Source organism: Ananas comosus, linkage group 12, assembly GCF_001540865.1.
Source record: "Ananas comosus cultivar F153 linkage group 12, ASM154086v1, whole genome shotgun sequence".
NCBI classification, from domain to species: domain Eukaryota; kingdom Viridiplantae; phylum Streptophyta; class Magnoliopsida; order Poales; family Bromeliaceae; genus Ananas; species Ananas comosus.
The window spans coordinates 10,199,756-10,223,833 of record NC_033632.1 but is presented as its reverse complement, the minus strand read 5'-3'; the positions used below and the strand labels follow the sequence as shown (position 1 = coordinate 10,223,833).

The following is a 24,078-nucleotide window of genomic DNA, read 5'->3' as shown; positions in this document are numbered from 1 at the left end:
AGCGAATATTATACTACATTTCTCTCAAAAAAAGAGAATTTAGGAGCTAGCATGAACTCTTTTGTGAACGCGCGTACATGTAGTGATTCAAATCCCCCATCTCTTTGCAATGCCTAATGCCAACCAACTATACTAAGCAGTAGGTATTAGTCGAATAAAAATCTAACTTAATTTAAGTTACAAATTTGTCATAGAAAATAACTCAGGAATATCATTAACATCATCAAGCATTCAAGCTATATAACTGATGGAATGTACAATGATCTAAAGCGAATTTAGAATTGGATGATTAAAAATATCAAGTTTAATTCTAACAAATGAAGAAATTAAGCTATATATATACATACATATTAGTAGCAATAATAAATAATTTCTAGAAATAGAGCATTACGTTTTTGCTGAATAAGGTAGCCTTAAATTTCACAAATTAAGGATTGAATATTCCACACGGATTAAACTCTTCTGCATCAAATAACCAAATATATTGATCCTCTTCTAGAACAAATAATATACATAGTAAATATATTTTGAATTACAGTAAAAGATGTTCTAACTACCAAATCATTCAAAACCCCCAAGTTGTTGAAACGCTGAATTACGCTCTTGGTTCTCAAACTATGAGTCACATAATACTTTCGGTTTTCATTTAATTTGAATCTTTTAAATTATTATAATCAAATTTCACAGCGACATCTAAGGACGCCAACGGATTGGATTCAGGGCAGATTTTCAAAAATTCGAATCTAAACCCGATGGGATTTGAAAACCCATATCCAATTTAAACTGAGCTTGAACAAAAATTTAAAATCCGAACCCAAACACAAAAGAACTATAAAAACGTATAGAATTTACCTGAACTATGAACCATTTTCATTTGGGTATCCAACCTTTCAAAATTTTCATTTTAATGAGTAATCTTTAAATTTATTTGATTTGAGTCAGTCAACAGCACTTCAAGTTTAAAGCTTAAATGCGTTATTTATTTTTACCGGTTTAATTAGTATATTTCATATATGCAACTATAAATTTATAAAAGTAAGTAATTGGGTTGAATTCTGAAGTCAAAGTACTGTTGATTGATTCAAATCAAATAAATTGAAATGTTAGATAGTAAACTTAAAACTTTTGCAACTATAAATTTATTAAAGTAATTGGCTTGAATTTTTAAGTCAAAGTGCCATTAACTAATTCAAATCAAATAAATTGAAATATTAGATAGTAAAATTAAAACTTTGAAGGATTGAATAGCTAATTTAGGATGGTACACAGTTTATATACATTTTTTACCGTTTTAAAATATAACTTAAAGCATTAATATATATTATATACTATAAAATCTATTAAGATTTGAGTCAGATTGGGGATCCGGATAAGGTACCAACAAAATCCATATCCAAACTCAAATTCGTTGGGTTCTCATTTTTTAAACTTGTCTCGTTCATATTCGGGTTTTCAAAAAAACAAGTTTTAATTTTTAAGAACTAAACAGATGAAAAATTGAAAAAGATGGTTTTCATGAAATCTTTTTTTAAATAAATTTTTTCATACTTTTTCAAAAAACCAAACTGCCCCTTAATATGATTAAGATAAAAAATAATCAGCAATTATTAATTGTCAATATCATTAATTCAATGCAAAGATGGTTATTTAATCAGCAATTATCCCTTTTTAAAAAAATAGAAAATTCCAAATTTAAAATTTATAATTTATAATTTTCACTCTCAAGTTTATATATAGAAAATAGTTATAAGCTTTCTTGTGGTGGCGTATATACAAATTAAATTAAGCACCTGGCCTTTAAAATCATCCATTTGCGTACATTTATTCCCATGCATGCAAAATTCATATTCCATATGTGCCCCTTTAAAACTAGTTTTATTAATTACATGCCACTGTAGTATCAAAATATTCATATATATAGATTAATTAACTCAATTTAATTAGCTATTCCACCAAAAAATATTTATATATGGGCATGCATGCATGCATTAATGTTGGAAATAATAATCGAAACTTAATTAAAATATATAGTGACAGATAAGTTTAAATAATGGCCCTTAATTTCTAAATAAGAATACATATATCCACAACTTAATTATTTTTGCAATAAAAGGGCCCTTAATTTACTAAGGAGCTGCAATAAGGGCCATTAATTTCTAAATAAGTATAATACACAACTTATTTTTGCATAAATTAAATACCAAACCAAACATGCAGTATAATTTAAATACCAAGTTCCTTTACATTTATTGGTGCTAGAATAAGATTAAAACTTAATTCATGAGGTTGTCACAAATCTTTAAACTTTATTGCTTAAAAAATGAGTAGAAAAATAAAAGAATGTAAAGATGCCATACACCAAAATGCAGGACTGCTTATGATGCTACACAAACATTATGAAATTAAAAAGAAAAAGAAAAAAAAAAATATAGAGAATCCATGACATTAAGGTCAAAATCAACAAAAACAGGATCAGAAATTAGTTAATTAGGTGTATCTATATATAGATATAAAAAGAAACCATATAAAATGCTATATATGAAAAAAAGCCTGATGATATTAAATACTCAACTTATATTTTATATATATATATATATATATATATATATATATTTCACAAAAAAGAAAAATGAAACCTCAAACAAATTAATTCTTATCAAAAACCTAATTGTTATATATGAGAAACTGAGACTAGAAATCAACTATGTGTATACCATGCATTGCAATCATATTATTCCAACGCAACAAGTTTTTAACTCCTTATACGTACATCAAAGGATGGAATTAAAGAGCACTACTACTACTACTACTATTTACAGTATCAGGCTCAACTCTCACGTTCCTTCATTTTATGATCCGAGAGCTAAACAAACAACAAGAGATTAACATCTTCATAGTAATGGATGAGAAGGAAACACACAAACCATGCAAGAAAGATGATCATTCCGGTGATCGGCGGCAGCGGAAGCGGCTCTTCGCGTCCTTGGTTTGCTGCGACGATGAACCGCTTCGGCTTCGATCCCTCTTCTTAGAGGAGGAAGAGGAGCGGAGATATCTACGATCATCACCATGTACTTTATCAGCCCTACTATCTCCTTCTTCTTCTTCTTCTTCCTTCTCTTTCTCTCTCCTTCTATCTCTTTCTTTCTCTCTCCTCTGGTCCCTCTCCTTCTCCAGCGACGGACCGCTTCGGCTTCGGTCCCTCTCCTTAGAGGAGGAGAGGAGAGAACTATAATCACCATGTCCATCACCCCTTCTATCTCCTTCCTCTTCTTCTTCCTCCTCCTTCTCTTTCTCTCTCCTCCTCCTCCTCTCCCGGCGGCGGCGGGATGGGCGTCGACGGCGGCGACGGCGTCGGGGGAGCCTTAGGAATAGTAATGAGCCCCACCCTACCAACCGGGGGCATAGTTGGCCGCGGCGGCTGCTGCCGTCCCCCCAGCCCAATAGCACCAAACATAGGCAGCCGCGTTAAGTCCCAAGGGCCAGGCCATAGTCGCGGCTGCTGCCCCCGCCGTCTGTCATGGTCGATGCTAGGCCTCGTTGTGGCCGCCCTCGTTCCCAACCCCTCCTCCCTCCCCCTCGCCCGCTCCCGCTCTCTCTCGCTTTCCCTCGTTCCTGCCTCTCGCTCCCCACAGCCACCGCTCCTCCCTCTCCCTCTACCTCTACCTTTCCCTCTCCTCCTCTCCTCCTCTCTCTCTCTCTCCCTTGTTCTTTCCTCCTCCTCCTCTCTCTCTCTCTCCCTTGTTCTTTCTCTCTCCCTCTCCTCTCTCTCCCTGTCCCTTGTTCTTTCCTCCTCCTCCTCTCTTTCTCTCTCCCTCGTTCTTTCTCTCTCCCTCTCCTCTCTCTCTCTCTCCCTCGTCCTCCTCTTCCTGCTCCCTCTCTCTCTCTCTCTCTCCCTCTCTCTTTCTTGCTCCCTCTCTCTTTCTCTCCTCTCACTTCCTTTCTTGTTCCCTGTCCCTCTCTCTCTCTCCCTCTCTCTTTCTTTTCGTCCTCTCTCTCTCTTCCTCCTCCTCCTTTCTTGTTCCCTCTCTCTCTCTCCTTCCTCTCCTCCTCTCCTTTCATTTCCTTCCCATCTCCCTTCCCCCTCGCCACGACACCCTCGGCTCTCCGTCCTTGGCTCCCTTTCGCTCTCTCTCGCCCTCGCCGTCCCTCTCCCCAACCCTTGCTCCCGCCTGTGTTGTCCGGATGTAGCTGGTACTGTCTGCCGCCCCGTCGGTCGGGCGCTGATACCGGACCGGGAACCCTGAATTGCGCGACGTGATACAAACACGATAACCCGACCCCCCTGCCGTCGTCGGCGGCGGTTGATTACGGGGGCCAACCATCCCACCCCGAGTAATGATAAGGATTCCGAGGGGGCTGCGCAGCGGCGGCAGCTGCGGGTAGGGGGCGGCGGCGGCAGCTGCGAGGTGGGGCGACGGCGGCAGCAGCTGCGGGTGGGGCGACGGCGGCGGCAGTCGCGGTGGGCGACGGCGCGGGCAGCTGCGGGTGAGCGGACGGCAGCGCAGCTGCCTGTGGGCGAGGCGCGGCAGCTGCCGGTAGGCGGCGGCGGCTGCGGAGGGAGCGGAGAGACGACTGGGCCCCCCAGCCCCCCGGAGGGCCGCCGTGGTTCCTCATTGAAACTATGAGTCTCTCGCAGCGGTGATCGTGGCGGCGGCGCTTTAATTCCAAGAAAAGGAGGAACCAAATTGGAAAAAAAAAAAAAAAAAGAAAAAAAAAGAGAAAAAGGCTCGCGGCGCAAAAGGCGTTTGAGAATCGTTGGTGTGGTAGTTATCAGTTTAAGTATGAACAGATTAATTAATTAGATATATATATATATATAGAGAGAGGAGAGAGGAGTCCGCTACTATGCTATCTCGGTAGCATGGAGCGCTCCGTGCTACCAAGTGTTTTCGATGATGCGCTTCCAAATCGACATCGGCTCGTTAAACTTGATCTACACTATTGAAAGTATTTGGAAACTAAATTTCAGATTTTTTCGATATCATTTGACTAGTGATCAAAACGATCTCAAAATTTACAATTTTAAGATGGCCGATGTGTTGTGTTTATGAGTTTAACGGTGTAAAACAATTCAATGGTGATGAAAATTTTATAGAAAATCTTTTCACTATTTAGAGTAAGATCAGTATATTTGATCTTGAATTTAAATCTTTTATCTCATTTTTTATGGAATTTTTATTTTCAGCGTTCATTTTTAGACTAGTTGTTTGATAGGTAAATGATATCGAAAAATTATGAAATTTAAGTTTTCTAATACTTTCAATAGTGTAGATCAAGATCTAACGGAGCGTCGTCGATTTGGAAGCGCATCATCGAAAACAACTTGGTAGCACGGAGCTCTCCGTGCTTACGATAGTATGCTAGCTAGTTCTATATATATATATTATATATATATATATATATATTATAATTTTTTGATGAAAAATTATAGGGTCAGATGATATTAGTCAGTTAGAGTTAAGTTGTCTCGACTTTGAAATTTTGCATTCAAAGCCGAACCGGATTACAAACCTGAACCTGAACCTGAACCCCAAACTTTTTTTAAAATTTTTTTTATCGCACTTCAAAACATCACATGGAACGAATGAATTGCAAACCCTGAAAAAGCTCTCTCCATATTTTCGGGGTGTAGAGCTCGGGTGGTTCGCCTTTGTATTAAAGCTCACTAATGAGGATAGTCCCTACAGTTTAGTGAATAGTTGATTGAATAGTATGATCTAACGGATAAAAATGCTCACAATGGTAAATTTAAAAATAAAAAACTCAAAACTCAATAGCATTAAACGCTTGGAATTATATCTATTCGAGTTTGGATCTAATTTGGTTTTAGATCGGGTATAGACAAGATTCATATCTAAACTCAAATACATCGAATTTTTATTTTTTATACTCATATTCGAAATTATATTTATTTTGCATCAAATAAATCTATACCCGTCCGCATTTGGATAAAATTTTGGATTATCAAATTCACTGGCATCCGTACATTCAAATCTTTGTTTCGCCTCAAATATATTTGGATAGTGCAAACCAAATTCCAAATATAAAAATTCAGACTCAACCGAAAGACACAAACATTACAAATCAAAAGGCCTCTTGTGGCTACTTATAGGTTTTTGGGGTTTTTAAAAAAAATTATTATTATTAACTTTTTATGTTATGATGATCTAAGACTACTTCCTAAAAACCAAAAATATTGGGGGGGAAATAAAAAAAATTTGTATTTTTTATTCCCAAATTGAGACTTGAGTTTCTCATTTTACTGAATTTTAAATTTCTCAAAAAACTTTAAATCAAACTGCGCATTAAACCAATGAAAATCATAATCGTGTAGAATAGAGAATAAGCAACACAATAAATCACACTTTTGGTCCCCAACCTGTGAGACGCACAAATTCTTTAAATTGCTACAATCAAATCCCACGACCCAATTTATTAGACAAAATATTATCTTGTAGCTGATATGAAAATAATGTGTGTTGTAATTAATAATACAGCAATAAATTAAATGCCATATCATCTTCATATCAGCAGCACATCACCATTTGGTTAACCACTCGAATCATGGAACTTGATTGCAACAATTTTCAAAATCGGAGCTACAAATTGCAACAAATTAAAACTAGAGGATGAAAGTGTCATGTGCCTCATAGTTTGGGGACCAAAACTGTAATTTATCCTAAAACAAATTACAATAAGGCTTTCATGATAAAGATCAAAAGAAATAGAACCCTGCAAGCACCAGAATAAATTAAATGACAAAAAAAAGCCTACATAAAATGGTTGCACCTTCATTTATAGTAGATATAAAGAAGGTAGTCAAAAAGGAAAAAAAAAAAAACCTATATATTAGCATCTCTTAAAATTAAACCATTCAAATTTAAGAAGCTTGAAGCTCAAACTTCATCAGTGAAAACATACAACATGGCTTACATAGAAGACGCGAGAGAAAATAAGACGAACCGAAACGCCCCGACCAAGCGATCTAGGTCGACATCATGACTTGATCGCACGCTTGAAGTGCTTGGCCAGCGAAGAATCTAACATCCACATCCGGGTCCTCGTTGAGCTCGAGGAGACACGGCTTAATCGTGTTGTCCACCACCTGAGGTACGAAAAATTTCAAGCAATCATAAACTTGTAAGAACACTTACTTTGACAGCTGGAGCTGCTATAGAAGTACGAAGTACTGTTCAAGTAGAGCTTTTTGTGGAGGCGTTAATTGCTCTTCAATTATAATCACCCCAAGAGCTTCTCTGACTACAACGGAGCAAAAGCTTCAAATTGGAGCAACCACTTCTAGGAGGGCTAAAAGCTCGTTATAGCTTGCCGCTACAGAAAAGCTCAGGGATTTTTTATTGCCAAATGCTTGCCTACCACTTTTCAGAGCAGAGAAACTGCTCAAGAAACTGAGCCAAACAGGCACTAAAAATAGGGTATGAAATATACAATCACCAGAGGAATTTAAGTTACTCACAGTATGATCAAGTATGGGTATGAGAGACTGCAGAACCTTTGCCACATTGAATTTGATGTTGGGTACCCTGTTGCAGTGTCAAAACATCCATGTCAGATGCCTAATAGGATGGTTCATTTTTGGCTAAAATTCAGGATGTCTCCTCTAAATACTGTTTGTTTAACATTGGCCCCTGATGTATTAAAATCTACATTCTACCTCATATGCTTCTAAGCAAAGTTATATTATTCCCAAAGGTATACTATCGAAAAGAGAGGCAATGTAACCGCAAATTGTAGCATAAATATTTCAAGGGGCAAAAGGAGAATCACAATATTTGTTAGCATTTTAGCCAACCTGTTTTCTTGATAGATAATAGTAGTTACCTGTCCTTGGAGGAAGCGATGACAACAGGAAGTAACTTTTGGCACGTGATATCCGCACCCATGACGGGGGCTAGTAAGGAAATTGCATGTAGAATGGTCATACGGTACAAATAATGTGAATTGTTGATCTTCTCCAGCACCTTCAGAAAAAATAATCAAAAACCAATAACTGCACAGCCTTGCTACAAACTAAGCTACGATTAGGGAATGGTTTTAAGGGAGTATCATCTAAATAACAATTGAGAGAATTATAAAGATTTAAGTCACCACTATGCAAAGGAAAACCTTTAAAGAAGCCTCTTCCCTGATACCTTCCACAACAGCCTAGAGATAATTATGATCTTTTATCATTTAAACAAAAGTTTGTGGGATACACCTGAGTATGAAAAACTTCGACAGCAAGTCTATTCTAATTAATGAAGAATCACATACATAAATAAATATTACACGGATGATTTAAATACATATATGCTGAAGGTCCCAAAATAACCAAGAAAGAAGAAAGAAGCAATTATTGCATCGAGAAAATGTTTGAAAAATTTCGATCATCAATACAGAGCAAAGAAAAAAAGACAAACACAAACTTTAAGTCATAATCCATCATAGCAAGATATTAATTCCAACTTTCAAAGCAACTGGCAGATACATACATGAAAACGCCAAGATTATAACTATTAAATCAACCATTGTTTGTGTCATTAGGAGGTAAATAGTTATTTATAGCATTCATCACATACACCAAGAGAAGCTCAATCAAGATCATGATAATTAAACCCCATCTTGTGTGGAACAAATGACGGTTGTGATTGCTCAATACGACGAGAAATCAAAACCCCCTCCGCCCAAAACAACCAAAAGAACACGAAGAGAACATTCAGGGCCCAGTTGAAAAACCAATGCACAAGTAACCCACAAAGTAAAAGAGAAGGATCATACTAAGGTATCATTGATATACTCACATATATCAAGATAATAAGGCACTATCTCACTGTATTTACTGCATATGAATTACGATGCTACCTATATATTGCATATGCATCCATATAGCACAAGATGCAAATGTAATTAAATATCAAGTATACCTACTTTTAAGCTCCTTTCACTGACTTAAGGATCGACACTTCAACCTAAAACGGCTATATAAGGTCAGAATCATGAATATATAGGCACATACCATGATGCGACTAAAGAGATTCAAGACCATATTGCATTGCCATCTACAAAGTACTGCTCTAATAAATCCATGTGATAAGCATGAACCAAGAAATTAGGAGTACAGAAACCACTTTTGCAAACCTTGCACATATTTGAGTCACACAAGGACAACCAAAGAAACCAGAAATGATTAATTAAATAACACTTAGTTTTCAAGTTCAAATCAAGAATTTGGAGGCAAACCTGCGGAACTATATGCTGCATTGCCCATTCTGGTCCAAATTCTTCAGCAAGTCGCTTCAAGTTATTAGCAGCTGCATCTCTAATTGAGAAAACCTGAAAATAACCATGTTTTGTAGTCAATTGATGGATAATCCTCAAGATTAGTTTAATGGCTTTCGATATCAGCAAACGCCAGAAAAAAATAATTTTGAACAAAGCATGATTCATATTAGACTAAATAATTTGTTATGGAACAAAAGAAAGGAGCAACTGGATGCGAACTCCCATACCCACGCACTTTCCCAGATTCGGTTACTGGAAGAGATGCACAACCTCATGCATGAATTATAGAGAATTTACAAACATGACCCAGTGAAGTAATCTACTATCTATGCCTAACTCCTCAAAATTACAGCCCCTAACAAAATACCCCAGTATTCAGTTGGACAATCATCCAATTCATGGGGGAGATTAGTCTTGTAGTAGAAAAGGTTTTCCAAACTCAGATATATTCTTAAGTAAGAGGGCATATCAAATTTAGTAACAAAACATAGATGTGTAAATATATTATTCTGCAGGGTTACGACGTATGTATCTCTAAAAGTAATTGCATACTCTAAGATCCCAGAGAGATTCATTAAGGAATCAACTTTCAAGAGTTTCCAAAAATTATCGCTACTCCGACAACAACTAATTCCAAATAAATAACAAGTACATATGGAGTTAAGCTAACGACTGGAAACAGATATGTGGTTCAACATGTTCAATAACAAGATGCTTTACAATGGTTAACAAAAGAAAGTCATCTAGAACATACTTGTAAGATCATAGAAGTATGCGCATATACCTTATCTTCCAACCATTGCATGCAAAGAGCACCCAGTTTATCATCAAAAAATCCAACGCCTAACTGACTAGCCAAAAGAGGAATGTACTCAATTATGGCCAGACGAACCCTCCAGTGTCTGTCCTCTGCCAGCTCCACAATTGCAGGAAGCAATGATTGCGACAACAAGTCAATTCCGATTACCTAATCAGGTAACCAACATTAGCTACATCACAAATCCATCCATCCAAACTAACAAATACGATGAATAAACCATTCAATGATGATCTCAACCTATCATCCCAGCTCCTACTTCATTAATAAAAGGGAAAACTTCAAAAACCCCCCCTGTGGTTTCGTAGTTTCTCACTTTGCCCCCCTGTGGTTTAAAATGCATCAATTTGCCCTCCTGTGGTTTCTTTTTTCTCTTTTTCTTATCAATTTCATTATTTTTTTTTCTTAAATCAGTGATAAAGTTAAAATTAAAGGGTACTAAAGTGAATATTTGATAAATCTAGATAGGTATCTGAAGTTTTTTGTATATAATTTAATGAAATATTAACGAAAAAGCTACCGAAAAGATAAAAACGAAACCACAGGGGGGCAATTTGATACATTTTAAATCATAGGGGGGCAAAGTGAGAAACTACGAAACCACAAGGGGAGTTTTTGAAGTTTTCCCTTAATAAAACTCCACAAAGTAAAGCAAAACTAATAGAAAATGCAACATTGGAAAATCCAAAATATACGATATGTACTAGATAACATCTTGAGAAGTCAAGCAGGTGACCAGATTAAATACAAGTAGAGCATAGGATGTGTTCAGCCAACATGCTGATAAAACAACACTAAAGAACTAGTACTTGGCAACCCTCAGTAACTACAAGAATTTCCCAGATGTAGCCATACACATGTCAAAATACCTATGTTCTTTGACAGAAATCAGCTTTCGAGAAAATCGTCCTCAGAAGGAAAAAAAAAAAAAAAAAAAAAAAAAAAAAAAAAAAAAAAAAAAAAAAAAAAAACTTAAAAAATGAGGAATGAATGCTTAAAATGAGAAAAGTAAAATAACAAATGCAATGTAACTTACCTTTATCTGATACAAAATAACACACTATCTTATTACCCACCTCAATTTTACCCACAAAGCTTGTGATGCAAAAAGTTACTGATTATCCAATATTAATTGGTTAGCCAATCCACCAATGAGACTTTTCGCACCAGATTAAACTTTGTGGGCCAAATTTAGTTACTTGCATCAAACGAAACTATGTAACATTAGATAAAAAATGATTTCTTACAACGATCAAACTTTGTGTGCAAATTACAATTAGTATACAGTAGATCTTTTTGCCACCAAATATAAGTCATTAGATCAAATTACAATTAGAAAACAGATTGTGGATTTATGCGATATTAACCCACCAAAAGAACAATAGAAGTTCCAATTAAAAATCATTTCTCCTTGTTCAATGCCTAACACATCAGTGCCAAAATAGTTATCCATTTTTCCGTACACAAAAACTGAAAAATATTTCAAGCAGAAGTACAAAAAATGATAAAAGACAGCAACAGTGCAAGGGATCAATGACAAATAAATAGGAATCTAAATTAAGTCTCTGTAAGTAGTGGAGAAATCAATAATAAATGAAAATGTAAAAGAAGCCTCTCTAGCTGGTACTAACCTGGTTAACCTGATCGAGTTTACTGATTATATTGAGTCTAACATCTGGAAACTCATCCTTTAGCAAGGAGAGAAAAATTGGAAGAAGTTGCTCAATTGTAGCATCCTGAGGGGAAAAAAAAGAAAACAAAAGAGAAAACAAAACCAGTCATCTGGCTGCCTGTAAACTAAGAAAGAAGATGCAAATCGGAAGCAAGTTCTTTAAGCTTAACAGGTGACAGACATTACATATCTCGATCTGAAAGGAAAATTTTAACAAAAGGAGAAAAAAAGAACCTTAGGAGCATCTAGTTACAAGATAACCATAAGCTTGCATATTGTTTTATATAACTACATATAAAAGATCAGAACAAAGAACTACATCAAGAAAAGAATAACTAACTGGTACAATAGAATATACATACATACACACACACACACACACGCACACACACACACACAACACATCCTGAGGGTAAAAAAAAGAAAACAAAAGAGAAAACAAAACCAGTCATCTGGCTGCCTGTAAACTAAGAAAGAAGATGCAAATCGGAAGCAAGTTCTTTAAGCTTAACAGGTGACAGACATTACATATCTCGATCTGAAAGGAAAATTTTAACAAAAGGAGAAAAAAAGAACCTTAGGAGCATCTAGTTACAAGATAACCATAAGCTTGCATATTGTTTTATATAACTACATATAAAAGATCAGAACAAAGAACTATATCAAGAAAAGAATAACTAACTGGTACAATAGAATATACATACATACACACACACACACACCACCCATACATATATCTATATATAGTATAATATATATATATATTATATATAATTTAATATATATATATGTATAATATATATATGTATGTATGTATATACACACACCACATACATAATATCATATATATATATAATATATGTATATATATATATATAATATATATATATATATATATATATAATATATATATATAAATACACAATACACCATATACATATATACATATACATATACATATACATATATACATATACATATATATATAGAGTAGGCTACTATGCTATCGAAGCACGAGCCTTCCGTGCTTCCAGCTCGTTTTCGATGTGCGGCTTTCGAATCGTCGATCGTCCATTAAACTGATCTAGAGTATATTTGAAGTACTAGAAAATAATTTTATGATTTTACGATATCTTTGCTAGTGAACGAAGGGGCTCAAATCAACGGCTGAAAATAAAAATCTTACAAATGTAATAATATGACATTAAAATTTAAATCAAAGATATTGATTTGTTTTATAAAGTATAAAGAATTTCTATCAAAATTCACGTGATTTGGATATTTCTACACCGTTAAACTTGCAAAGCGCTCACTACGCCATTAAAATTTATTGATTTTGAGCTCATTCGATCACTAGGCAAATGATATCGAAAAATAATAAAATTTATTTTCTAGTACTCCAAATACTCTAGATCAAGTTTAACGAGCCGATCGATAATTCGAAAGTCGCACATCGAAAACGAGCTGGAAGCACGGAAGCTCGTGCTTCCGATAGCATAGTAGCCTCACTCTATATATATATATAATATTAATATAATATAGAGCTAGGCTGGTATACTATCGGTAGCACGGAGCCTCCGTGCTACAATAGTATACCAGCCTAGCTCTATATATATATATATAATATATATATATAGGGTCCAGCTACTATACTATTATGAGTACGATTGCCTCGTACTCATAAGTTGTTTTCGATGATAGAGCTTCCGAATCGACGATCCACACCGTTAAACATTATTTACAACATTAAAACTCTAGAAATCAAATTTTATAATTTTCGACATCATTTACTTTACGATCAAAGAGGTCACAAATTTGACAATTTTTAACGGCCGGTATGGGATACTTGCTAGTTTAACGGTGTAAAAGAATCGGAATTTGTTGAATTTTTGATAGAAAATTCTATTCACTACATAGATAAAGATCAATAACTCCGATCTTGAATTGAAGAATCCGATCATCCTTTTTTAGGCAGTCAGTCAATTTTGACCGTTCATTTTATACCCACTTGATAGACTTTATTATGATTTCGAAAATTTACGAAATTTATTTTCTAGAAGTTTCAAATACTCTAGATCATATTTAACGGAGTGGATCGTCGATTCGGAAGCTCTATCATTGAAAACAACTTATGAGTACGAGAGCTCCAATACTCATAATAGTATAGTAGCCACGGCCTATATATATATATATATATATATATATGCAAAAGGGTTGTGAAGCAGAAATGCGGAGAAACAAAATTCTACAATAACTATTTGTCGAAGCCACATTATTCTGATACACAAATATTGAAGCTAAGGACAACATATTATTCATTCAAAAGCATGCAATTGCATCTCCTATCAAATGCAATTATCTAAATGAAACGCCCCGCTGTGGAGCAGTAGTTGCAATTATATCTATACAACAACTAAGCTTACTAACATTAAACAAAGAAAAGTATACCATGGGTTAATGAAGGAAATCATTTCATATCAAAACATAAAATGAAAAGAAACACCGACCAATAAAAAGACAACAAGTGCAGATGATTTGGAGGAGGAAGAAATGAGGATAAAAGAAAAAACCTTCATTGAACAGGTTCTCCTAGGTATCTTAGTTATTAATGTGTTAAATAAATAATAACTTCCTCAGAACCTTTAGTTTGCAAAGAGAAACAGGAAAGAATGGAACTTCTAAACATAATTTTATAAATGCAAAATGAAAACTGCTTAGTTTCTTATCTACCATTAAGAGCTAAAAATATTGTTCATACCTTCCCCAAGACTGGAGCCATGCCCATGATAACTGAAGCCAATGCTGAACGAACGTGTTGCGAAGAATCTGTCGATAATTCCTGTAGATAGTACGTAATTAAACAGCGTTCATAACAACAGAGAAAAAGGTTTTCATTAGAAGAGCCAGTAATGCTTTGTCTGTCTAGCTGGAGATTCAACAGAAAGTGTTGTTTGAGTAGTGTTGTCCACTATTTTCATTAATATCAAGCCAACAGCTTCTTGCTACAGTATAACCAAAAGTTTCAAATTGAAGCTTCTACTTTTTAAGCCCATAAGCTTATTTCAAATTCTTAATCATAGCTCTAGACTTCCTGTTTGCAAGTACTTGCCTATTGCTTCCTTGGCATCACAAGCTCATTTTGGCTTTCCGCTAGTAAAAGTTCTGGACTTCTCCTCTGCCGTATTCTTGGCTATTGCTTCTCAGAGTAGAGAAGCTATTCGGTAAGGCAATACGTATGTTCTCAAGAGTTGAAAACATGCTACCATAAGTACCTTTACACAAGGAAGAATGTGTTGGATTGCAAGTTGTGGGCTCAATATACGGCAAAACTTTGTGACCTTTCCTGCAGCTGCTATGCGAACCTCAGCCTCATTGTCACGAAGAAGGCGAACATACGCAGGCACCAAATCCGTCCTGGAACAGTACAACAATCCCAAAAATTGAGATGCAGTTGAACAAGATTAAAGATGGTCAAAAAGGTGGATGTAGGAAATAAAGCTTTCAGTTTTACAAGTTCAATATCTTATTTACCGTAGGCTAATCACAACATCTAAAGTGCTGTCTAACCATAGAATTATATAGAATAATACCTGGTAGGCTCTGGACCAACAGCTTCACAAAGCTCATATAATTGATTTGCAACCATATATCGCACACGCCAGGATTTATCCTATCAGCCAAAGACAATAAATTGGAATCTCAAAATCAAAACATTAAGTAACACTTCACAGAGATTCATTATGCGTCCTTCAAGCATGAAACAACAATAAATCATAAACAGTGGTGGATCTAAAAATTTTTCTAGAGGTCAATTATAGAACAAAGAGCAAATATGAAAAAATACAAGAAAAAATCAATAAATATAATTGTTAAGAAATATTGCATTAAAAAAAAAAAAAGGCATCATTTTACATTACAATTTTTCTTGTATTTTAATAGATTTTTTTTGACTTGGAATTCAAGTTTATAGTATTGGGAATCGCAGAGTTGTGGGATCAACTACAAGGTGGGCCCCACTTTTTGGAGAATTTTTTTTTTTTTGGGTTAGTGGGTTCAATTGATACCCCTAAAAAACATATAGGTCAGCTACTGTACGTTAATCAAAGTTCATACGGATACATGTAGCAATTCAGATTATGCATGAATATTTATATTAGTAGACAAATTTGCAGGGGTATATAGGTAAAATATTATCTCAACAAAAGAGATTCCAACAATTGCATCATCATGTATGGGCATAGACAATTGCATCATCATGTATGAGCAGAGACATGTCTATCAAAATTGATTGTACAACTCATGGAGGTCACCCAGCATACCTGTGAGAAGTTGACAATTACAGGAAGGATATGAGCAACACAATCCTGGGGTTCCAACAGCTTTCCAAGTGCGGCACAACCCTCAACAGCCAACAGACGAACTGAATCTTGATCTGCAATGTACATTTGTCAATTTATCAACTCAGCAGGACAACAGTTTGTGGATAGATAACTACAAAGAGTCAACAAATAAACCACAGAAAGGAAAATCTGAAGCAGTAAATTCAAATCCATAAATGAGTACAACAGAAGTAAAAGGAATACACAGACATTACAAATGAATAGGTGATGCAATACTGAATTGAATTCATAATTACGTCTGCATACTTTTAGTCACCTATAACATGGGTTGTCCACGTTTAAATTAAAAGTACTTGGGGCTAATTAGGTAGGTTAGTTTTGATTGAACTATGGTTTGGAACGATTGTGACATGTTCTAACTTCAGATATGACGGAGATTTCAAATCTCTCGGCGACCCTTCAAAATCTTTACAGGGCTTTGATCAGTTGTATTTCATGATTAGATTAGTTGATTAATCATTCGATGTTTTCACTGCAGTTTATATTTGTTTGACTAAATATTTGCTATTTTCCTTTATACGTTGCAGAACCAACCCTTTTTTGTCTTTCTCTGCATCTAGCCTCCTATTTTTCTCTTTGACTCCTAGCTTATCCCTTTTATCTGCAGCCGACCATATTCTCAATCTTATCTGCTCCTGCTGGCTCTATGAAGTGATAAGAAACCTTGATGAAGACAGTGACGACTAGATGAATTAAAAATAACTCTTAAGTTTTGGTTAACACTGAATTGCTCAACTTTTTTTGCTAGTTTTGTTACTGTTGGTGATAGTTTGATCGGAGCTTTCTCAATCATTTTTTTCGTACTAGTAATACTGGCGCAAAGATCACAGTTAGCTATTCACTAGTGTTTTTGGCAAATTTAATTAGCTCGTTAAGTCTGCATAGAATACAATTTAGACTCCTGAAGATCATGTATGAGAAAGCAAATCATAATTGAAATTGGTCTTTTATCTTGCTTCTCAGTGGTTCATCAGGAAAGAGTACTTCATTCAAACTTAGGAAATAAAGAAAATAGCATAGGAAGGAAAGACTAAAATTATAAACAGACGACACTACACTTAAATAACTATTATTTATGGAGTTCATATTACAGTTTTCAGTATTTAAATATGGCAAATTGAAAAACATAGAGAACCTGCATTTTATCTAATAAAGAATAGCTTGCAAATGGCAATTAATAATTCGGCATAGTTCGCAAATTAAAAGTACCATCTTGTGTGAGATCCTCGAAAATCGACATGATGTCCGACTTTAAATGAGCGGATTCCACTGTAGCGGCAAATTTTCCTAGGTTCGATGCGGCGGCTCTTCTAACCATAGGCATGTCATCTTGACAGAGCTGGCCATAGATGGTCCTTAATTCTGCCTTCAATTGATCGGATGCACTTGGATAGGCAATATGAAAAAGACCACATGAGGAAACTCGAGCTGTGAACCACTCACCAGCTGCTAATCTCTGAAAGCAAAGGGTCAGAGCATGAACAAATGAGTATAGATGTATGTAAATTATATATAAACCAAAACCTAAATAACATGTGGAAAAGAAAGTCTATAGGCAAGAGGGAAGAAAAGAAATTTAATTACGAGGAATCATTCTGCACGAATGAACATAAAAGTCATCTCATAGACTAAGTCACAAGGGACATGGATATTTATAGACTACAATACACCTCCAGTTAGGACGGGCCGATCATGTTCAGAAGCTGAAAACTAACTAAACTATCATGTTATATCTAAGAGAAGTGTTTCCCAATGAAGTTGATCCTCCTTGGAAGTTAATATCATTAAGTTGATCCTTCTTGGAAGTTGATATCATAAATCACTATGCTGTGTAACGTTCAGGATAGAAGATGTTCAAACTTAAAGGTGGCTGCTGACAAGATGAATATGGAATGTCATAATTATAAAACCACATTTTGGCTCTGTATATCATTTTGTAACTAGCCATACTGTGCTTATTAGTAGTAGGTTATTTCATTTGTTTTCTAGTAGAAGATAGTCTGATATGTTTTGGGGAAGAATTACTTACAAGCTGTGTGGCCCTGCTGTATAGTGCAGCACCAATTAGATGAAGTGCTGTTTGATTAGTATTATAGGAGATCTATATAAAAAATCCTCCCAAAAGGATCTCAATACAGTAGAGACAGAAGCTCTAAATTAGAGCTTTGGCCTTTTGGTGTTTTCAAACTCATTTAAGATTCCTCCACACAAAAATTCTAGGACTTCTCTATATACCAAATCTTGCAGTGTCTATTAGAGGTGACTGAAGCTAATATCAGAAGCAAAAACGTGAGCAGACAGGCACTTAGGTGGGAATGCAGTGGGAGGGTTAATTGTCCCCTGCTGGGTTAGTAGACTCGCCGTTCTTTTGTGAGCTAAAGGTACGGGTATGCCAACCCCCCATCCATATCAATGGTTTTCTCAAAAATAGAAGAGAAAAAGATATATGTAATAAGTATAATTCAATTTTGTTCATCGTTATATGTCTATCTACATTTAGGTGATGTACTTATTGTGATGAGTTATAGGTTCTTACATAGAAGTTGGATATTAAGCAGATGATACATGATATAGTAAACATGCATCAATATGTTGAAAACATTTTAAGCTTCCAACTGCAATGGTATAAAAACAAATGGACACAACAAAAAAACCAATGCAGATGTTTGTCAGAATTTAACAAACCAATTAACAACAGAGAAAACAAAAAGAGAAAAAAGACAGACTTCTCTAACCTTTACTAATGGGACAAAGTAGTCAACTAGATCACTTTCCCTCATCTGTGCTCCAATTCTACATAAAGATTCAACTGCCTTGTCCCTAACACAAGTTTCCTCGACAGAGCACAATGTCTCCAGTGGCGGGAGAAGAACATGAGCATGCTCCACACCTCCAACATAGGGAATAAAGACGCCCAATTCTTCTGCCATTGCAAGAAGTACTTCATCGTCGTCGTCATTGTTCTCACTAAGGAATGGAATTAGTTCCTTCCTGGTTCTTTCCTCACCAAGTGCCCTTGCTATTGTGGATAGTCTCCGAATAGAATTCAGGCGTAGTTGAATGTCTTCATTTTTCAACTCGTCTATCAAAATAGCAATTGGATAAAGTGGCTCATCGATTGTAGCCATTCGGTTTCACAAACTTCTTACAGCTGCAACATGAAAGAAAAAGAAAGTCATAAGCAGGAAAGCATGATCTATTGATGAAATATGAACATAATACATGAACATTATGAATAGCACTTTTATCGTTGCAAAAAAATATTCTTCACCATTACATGATCATACATAGACCAAACATAAAAAAAAAAACTCAGAGATATCCTCTCATGGATGAAAAGGCCCAACCTCAAGCAACATTGCAAACTGGCTTGGTTCTATGCATTTTCACGTGCAAGGCAATTGATATAGCAACTTTTATGACTATCCATGCTAACTCCGCTTATACCTAAGTTGATTAGACTACGCCACCAACTATCAGGCAAAAAAATTCCAAAGATGAAAATATTAACACCATTTTAACTTCTTCATGCGGGCGATGTGGAAGGAAAAAAGTTAAGATTGCCTTTGACAATTACTAAAAATCCCATTGGTTAAAGATATAATTCTTTCTAACTCTTAACTTGAGTTAGAGGTAGCAGGATATCGTGTAGACTACATAGGGTCTTTTCCTGTGGGTGAATCAGAATTAGGGTTTCAGTTTTCCAGCAAAATAGCAAAATCCAAAATGTTTTCTGATCGGCTTCAGCTTTCCCTTGCCATGTACCAAAATCCCAACCATATATTTCAACCGACGAAGAGAGAGAGAGTAACTAATACAAAGCTCTTAAAAGGCTGAGTGTGCATTTAGTAGTCGTGGTTTGCTGTACAGAACATAAAATTGGGCAACAAGTCATTACGGCCCCTCATCTCCATTTTCTCTCTGCCATTCCTCATTTCTTTCTCTATTACTCCTCTTTCCTCTACTTACCTTTCAAGTTACGAAGTGAACTTCCCTTGTAATTAGCATTTACGCAGATCTTTTTTTGACATCAAAGTTTACTCTTCCTCTATCTAGTTGACAACTATATTTAAGTTCCTGATCAACTTGCTTCAAGAAATTCAAACTACGTAAGATGCCCACCTGATGTCTTCCTCTCTACAATAAAACATAGGGTTTATTCACTAGTCTCCAAAGCCCAACAACCTCAACTGAACCCAATTCATTTTACCCTAGTGATCATTTCTGCAATTGAACCCCAAATCCATTTGAAATGCATCAAATAAGCACTTAAATCGCAAGTAGGAAAAATAAGCACTTAAATCTCAACTGGGAAACAATCAACCTAAACCAAAAGGATCCGATCAAGCTTCAAACTTTCGCAGATCCGCGCCTAAAATCCACAGATTCTAGATCTAGGCACCTCCTAAAACACCAATTCGCCCCAATTCCCGATCCATCCACCCTAATGCAGCAGAAAAGGCACATCTACAGCGTCCCAAAACCCTAATTCCTCATCAGAAACCAAAATAACACCAAGATAAAAGTAGAATCTCGAATACAACACCAAAAAGCTTCAAACAAAAAGAGATCCGTGATACGGGCGTAGGGTTCTTGCGCAAAGTTAAAAGAAGGAGAAAACGACATGGGAAAGAGAGAGAGAGCGTGATCGCGCGCGCGAGAGAGATCTCTTACCTCGGTGGAGGAGAGCTATGCGACGTCGCCGTGAGAGGGAGCGAAAGCGAGACCGAGAGAGAGAGAGAGAGAGAGAGAGAGAGGAGCACAGGTGAATATGCTTTGTTTATTGTGAGGGGTTTAAAAAAAAAACAAAAAACAAAAATTCCAAAATGTGAAAAGGGTTAATAAGGAGAGAAAAGGTCACGGCTTTGTTTCCAGAGGTGGAGAGAGAGAAAGAGAAACGTTTTCCTGGACCTGGTCCATCATGGACCAGTATTTTTTTTTTTTTTGGGCCTCTTTTAATAAAAAAAATTTACTGGTTTTGCCACTTTTCAATAAGGTTTTAAACTCCGTGGAATGAGATCGTGCCAGAAACTTGCCATCATAGTACGACACGGTGCGTGCCAGAGCATGCCAATGTGTGTCAGTTACAAAAAATTAATATGTGCCAACACATAATAGTATGAAATATTTATTTTCTATAGCAACAAAATATTCTAAGGGCGTGTTTGGTTTGCTTCTTTTTCACCCTGGAATCGAAATCAGAATCGGTGAATCCGTTTGTGGGTGTTTGGTACGCAGGAGTCCCATTCCGATTCCGATTCCCGAGTGGAATAGAAATCCCCCAATCACCTTTTTTTTCAATCCAGCCTAGAATTGGAAGTTGAATCCGGACGGAGTGGATATTTATTCCGATTAAATTTATTTTTTCAATTTTTTTAATTAAAATATGAGTTAAAATTTAAAAATTAAATATATAATTTTAAATTTTAATTTGAACTTAAATTAAAAATTAAAATTTAATCAAGTATTTTGAATCTAACTTATGAATTTGAATTTAAATTAAATTTTAATTTATATAAGTTTTATTCAAATTTTATTTCAAACTTAAATTAAATTTATGGATTCAAATTAAATTTTAAATTATAATTTTAAGTTTGAATTTGAATAAATCAAAATTTAGTTTCATATTTTGAATTATCCACTCAACTTCAAAGTTTATTTTAAAAAAAAAACAGATTTAAAATTTTGACATTATTTCAAAATTTTGATGTAAATTTTTAATATTTAATATTTAATTTGAATTTAAATTAATATATTATAAAGATAATGTTAGTATATTAATTTGATTACGTTTTTTATATCCACCTGAACCAAACACCGACAATGGGATTGATTTATTCCGATTCCGATTCAGGTGATGAACCAAACATAATTAAGTAATGAGTCATTCCAATTCCGATTCCGATTCCATCTTATTTTGATTCCGATTCCGATTCCGACTCCGACTTCAAACTAAACACGCCCTAACTGTTTATTTTGTATTTTTATTAGATTTTTTGAACCAAACACGCCCTAGTTGTGTCATCGGCACGGGTGCTCTATCGTGCCGATATCTTGTTGGCACAGTAGATACGGCCCATGCCGATGGACACTTAAGTCCTTGATTTTCAAAATAAGAATGCATATGTGGATTAGAAATACGGCCAAATTGTTCCTCGTTCAAAATATAAAGTATGTATATAATATATTTCTTCGAAGTCTATTTTGCATAAAAATCTACTATTTTGCATTTTTGCAAAAAATTGTCACTTTTTTTTATTTTGCATATAAAGATTAGATTTTCAAAAAAAAGACAAAAATACCCCTCTCCTTCCTCTCTCTCTCTTATCTTTCTCTCGCCCTATTAACTTTTTTTTCTCGAAAAGTATTACTGATAGATATAATTACATATACTTTTTTCTCGAAAGATGAAAACTCTCATCATACACAAAAATTTAAAAATAATAAATAGCATGCAATAATAAAGGACCAAATTATAATTTTACTAATTATTTAATAAAAGTAAGTCAAATTCAACGATTTAAGTTTTCTTGGTCTTTGAGGGTCTCTAGTGCTTGTGACCACTTATTCGTGAGGTCCAGGGGTTGATCTGGTGGATTTTAGTGGTTTTGAAGTTTTCCGATCAAATCGAGAAAATTTAAAAAAAAAACGACCATCTCGCAATCAAGTTATTATTTTATATGAATTTTTGAAAATAAAATTTCTTATATGTGAGTACAACCAAAGGTAAACGTTTGAAGTCAAGTTTCTTTGAAATTGTAATTCCAAGCACGAAATTATGGGTTTCCTTAGTTGGGTACTACCCACACAGTCTGTTACAGAAAACTAACCATTTCGAATACAAAATGTAAATTCTTATAGATTATTCCACATAATTCAAAAATTAAGGATTCTATGAGCATCTACACTCCCAGATGAACGTGTTAAACTAAGTTTTATTGAAATTGGACTTATGGTTGTGATAGGGACATCCTGAATTTGACCCTTCGCATGCAATATGGAGGACTACAGTGGAAAATTGATAAATTTCAAAGGCTTTTATAAATCTTTGCCACAGGATGACTGGATGAGGGGCTTGCTTGTGAAATTTCGCAACACAGGACAAATCTGAGGGCTGTTGTGCAATTTTGGCATGACTCAAGTCCCTAGATTGGTCACATTAACCCTAGCCAGCATTTTCACCCTAAACGAGACTTTCGATCTCCTTTGTACGGCCTCTCTCTTTCTCTCTACGGATTTATTTTTGGTCGATCACCATGCGAGATCTTGTTGCTGGATAACTTCTCCTACGACCTCCCTGCACCTTCGATGACTTGTTAATCCACAAGCAAAGAGTTGTAAGACCCCGAGATTTGGAATAATTCTATATGTAAGGTATAATAATAGGATTAAACCCCTGAATCCAACTATAGCATTTTGGGCGGTGATTAGACCTAAGAGGTTAAAAAAGTTATGCGTACTCCACTAAAAAGTGGGGCGAAACAGTTGGTATTAGAAATAATTACCAACCCAAAGTATAAGATGAGTCTCTATTGAGTTATACAGTGGGTAGAGCGAAGCTCTATGACTGATGACTGTTGTGGATAAAGCGACGCACCCCACAAGGTCAGCTAATACTAGCAAGACAAGTCTCATATCGCCTAATACTTGTGAGTGTGTTTGAGTTTGACAACGACGTTAGGACTTAAAGGAAGACAAAATGTGAGACTCTGAAATTTGAAATAGTCATATATATAAAGTATAATAGGACAAAACATCTCCTTGAAGCAAACCCACAGCACTTTCTCTGCTTCCTACAGCCCCCTAAATACAGCAAACCCTCATTCCTTCCTCTCCTCCAAAAATAAAAAATATCTTCTTTGTTCTAAAGAAGAAGGGGAAATAAAAACCAAATGTACTAATTA

At 35.4% G+C, this 24,078-nt stretch overlaps 1 protein-coding gene across 2 annotated transcripts; it reads right to left on the bottom strand.

Moving 5' to 3' along the window:
* On the bottom strand, positions 6,726-20,995 carry LOC109718407 (serine/threonine-protein phosphatase 2A 65 kDa regulatory subunit A beta isoform). 2 transcript variants are annotated; one of them, XM_020244640.1, is made up of 13 exons: positions 20,849-20,995; positions 18,910-19,325; positions 17,384-17,630; positions 16,094-16,206; positions 15,365-15,444; positions 15,047-15,188; positions 14,533-14,613; positions 11,734-11,838; positions 10,070-10,252; positions 9,244-9,336; positions 7,846-7,985; positions 7,481-7,547; positions 6,726-7,108 (listed from the first exon to the last, which is right to left on the bottom strand). In XM_020244640.1, the coding sequence occupies exons 2-13, from the start codon at positions 19,300-19,302 to the stop codon at positions 6,989-6,991; spliced, it is 1,764 nt and encodes a 587-aa protein (XP_020100229.1). In that variant the 5' UTR covers positions 19,303-19,325; positions 20,849-20,995; the 3' UTR covers positions 6,726-6,988. The 2 variants fall into 2 exon arrangements, with proteins under 2 accessions (XP_020100229.1, XP_020100230.1); XM_020244641.1 differs by lacking the exon at positions 20,849-20,995 and adding an exon at positions 20,499-20,691 and having other exon boundaries at positions 6,929-7,108.

What these genes read in the sequence shown, in the direction of transcription:
- LOC109718407 (XM_020244640.1), bottom strand. Translation starts at nt 19,302, where the DNA reads ATGGCTACAATCGATGAGCCACTTTATCCAATTGCTATTTTGATAGAC. An exon ending in GTTGGTCCAGAGCCTACCAG is followed by an intron (nt 15,189 to 15,364) that starts GTATTATTCTAT and finishes GTACTGTTCCAG; the next exon opens with GACGGATTTGGTGCCTGCGT. An exon ending in TGGCTCCAGTCTTGGGGAAG is followed by an intron (nt 11,839 to 14,532) that starts GTATGAACAATA and finishes TTTTCCCCTCAG; the next exon opens with GATGCTACAATTGAGCAACT.